The 2,902-nt window shown below is 43.4% G+C and overlaps 1 protein-coding gene across 1 annotated transcript; it reads right to left on the bottom strand.

Annotated features, from left to right (window-relative positions):
- Positions 1-210: 210 nt before the first annotated feature.
- phlda2 (pleckstrin homology-like domain, family A, member 2) lies at positions 211-1,112 on the bottom strand. Its single transcript, XM_079567874.1, has 2 exons — positions 597-1,112; positions 211-515 (listed from the first exon to the last, which is right to left on the bottom strand). The coding sequence occupies exon 1, from the start codon at positions 1,043-1,045 to the stop codon at positions 638-640; it is 408 nt and encodes a 135-aa protein (XP_079424000.1). The 5' UTR covers positions 1,046-1,112; the 3' UTR covers positions 211-515; positions 597-637.
- Between the last annotated feature and the right edge of the window lie 1,790 nt (positions 1,113-2,902).

Raw genomic sequence — 2,902 nt, 5'->3', positions numbered from 1 at the left:
GTGAGTTCTTATCTGCACTGCACTGACTCACGCCGGTCACAAAAGAGGCACATTCCACCTGACCAGGGACTTTCCGGTCTCCACTCCCTCCACCCAGCACGCATGGCATCTACCAAGAAATACTTAAGTGTTCCTCACAGGCTGAGACCCGGCTGTGTTTCAAGTGTAAGATCAGTGTCAATGAGAGCACAGACTCACAGATTGTACAAATGTCTGCATATTTATTCATAAATACAAAGTAAATAGGCTACAAATAATTTAAAGCTGATTGCCATGTAACAACACAACATGAAACAAATAAATTAACAACATGGGTTTAGGAGGAAGCTCCTGAAGGATAAACTTGAAATCATGACATCTCAAAAAGTTTCATTCAGTCCTCTCTTGAGTGTCGGCGCAGCTCTGTCTCAGGTCAGTGTAGTCAGAGCTCAGTCCCGAACTATCCTTCATGTTTGGACCGGACGACCTCGTCTTCCATTTGGTCCTAGATTTGTCTGTGTGGTCCAACTGTGACGCTGGAATCACAAGCACACAAGACATTAGTCTCATTCAGTGCGTAATGAACATGTGCGAGCTGTGAGCAGTGTATGGCTCACCATATTTGGAGTTCAGTTCAGTTCAGTGCGCCATGCGCGCGTCAGGGCGCCCTGGCCATGCGCCGCTCCTGCTGACCGGGAGACGCGCTCTCATTGTCCTGCCGCGTTTTAAAGTCCTGGATGGCTTTTCTGTTCTGGTAATCAATTAAAGCCATGGTAATCACCGCGTTCCAACAGTTCTCCTCTCCCGAGCACCGGAAGTCGATTTCCTTATTGTCTGTGGTCACAATGGTGAAGTAGACGAACTTGCCCGTGCGCTCCACGCAATCCACTTTCTTGATGGACTGCAGTTTGAGCTCCTTGGCTTTGCTGCGCTTCTGTGTGTCGGGGTAAATGTTGAGGCTGTCCGCTGTCAGGACACATGTCTTCCTCTTCCAAAACTGGAGCAGGTTATCGCTCCTCTTTTCCAGCTCTCCCTCTTTGAGGATCTCTGCCGCCGACATTTTCATCGTTAGGCTGCCCCTCTTCTCGCTGTAGTTATCCGCGTGTGGCTGTGAATGAACCGGCGCATACCCGGCTATTTATAGTGCGCCGTGGTTCGGTCCGTCCCTCCTGACGTCAGCCGCTGTGGAGAATGCCGTGAGCAGTTGCCGCTGGAGTATTCAGGCTGATGTGTGTGTGTGCGCGTGTGTGCGTGTGGGTGTGGGTGTGTGCGTGCGTGCGTGTGTGTGCGCGTGTGTGCGTGTGTGTGGGCGGAAGCGCACAGGGCAAAGGAAGTGCTGTGGTGGGGCTCATTAGAGCGCACTCTGGTTAATTAGTAATCTTCAGTCACCGTGGAGTGAGCCAAATATTTACTCACTGGGCACTCAAGGGTCTCACTGAGCTATCAGGGATCTTCATTATGCAGCTATTATCTCAGTTTATCATGATGCCACAACAGATGACCAAATTAAATGAAACGGTGGTGTCTGTGAATGTTTTGTCCAGAGAATGTTTTGCCCTCAATATATCGTATCGGCAAAATCGTTACAGTATGTGACAACATGCGTATCGTATTGAAGCACCTGTATGATTTCTCTACAGAGATTAATACAGTATAACTTATCGTGATGTGCAAATGTTTGTTAATCCATAGTCTTAATTCACAGTGTATCACCACATGCACTCTAACTACTCCAATAAAAGGCTTCAATTACAGGCTGAGCTTATTCAGCATAATAAAAACCTTCATTTTATACACTTTTTCCTTCAAATTCTGAAAATATCTTATATAAACTCGGAAAATTTGAATATCGTGAAAAAGTGCATTCATTTCTGTTATTCAACTTAAACTGTGAAACTAATAAATGATAGACTCAATATATGCAAAGTGAGATATGTATAGCCTTTATTTGTTATCATTTGGATTTTTATGGCTCAGCTTGTAAAAAACCCATATTAAAAATCGATATATAATAAGATTAGCATATTTTGAAAATGGACCGTAAGCCATAATCATCATATTAAAACAAATAAAGGCCTGACATATGTCACTTTGCTCTTGTAATGAGTCTATATCAAGTAGTTTCACATTTTAAGTTGAATGACAGAAGTAACTGAACTTTTGAACAATATTCTAATTTTCCGGGTTTCACCTGAATTTTGTGAAGGTGTCGGCAATACCCAGCCCTACCTAACAATGTGTTAAATTATAGCCTTGAAAGTTTGAGAATTATAAACGTTTCTGGTGTTTACCTTGATGCTCAGAAAAATTCAAGATTCAAGACAAAAAAAAAAAAAAAGCCAAAAACCTGAGACAGCAAAGCTAAGAGAATGTGTGTGAGAAAGATGTTGGTGACTACATGTACAAGCCTTTTGCACTAAATCTTCACTGACCACTGCTCTCTGGAAATTTGTTGAGCTAAAATAAGCTCTCCCTCAGCCACACACATTGATCAGGCTCGTTCAGCAAATTTTTAGCCTGTTTCATTTGAGGTCTTTCGAAATAGCTGTTTTGTGATTTAAACAGTATTTCCGAATGACATAAAGTCAAAAAAGATGAAGTTGATGTCATGGCCTTTGTCATTGTTGCATCAACAAGATACAATCCATATCCCAAATTCCCTTGTGGGTGCCACCAGACCTGGCACATTGCTAACGGTCACACTAGAAGCTCATCCAGAGTCAAGTGACAGTGGACTGTGTGGTCAACATGTCTCAAACACCCACTCGAGCCTCGCCTGTTCCGCTCCTATCAGTTTCCCCCCAGACATTTTGGAAACATTTCCTCTGCTCCTCCGGAAGTTAGAGGTCAACGATAATGATTCTCATAACATTTGTAATGAACACAGTGGCATATAAGGTGAATCACATGTTGACACAGACAG

Source organism: Gobius niger (assembly GCF_951799975.1).
Source record: "Gobius niger genome assembly, chromosome: 12".
Classification (NCBI taxonomy): Eukaryota; Metazoa; Chordata; class Actinopteri; order Gobiiformes; family Gobiidae; genus Gobius; species Gobius niger.
This window is presented reverse-complemented; position numbering and strand designations above follow the sequence as displayed.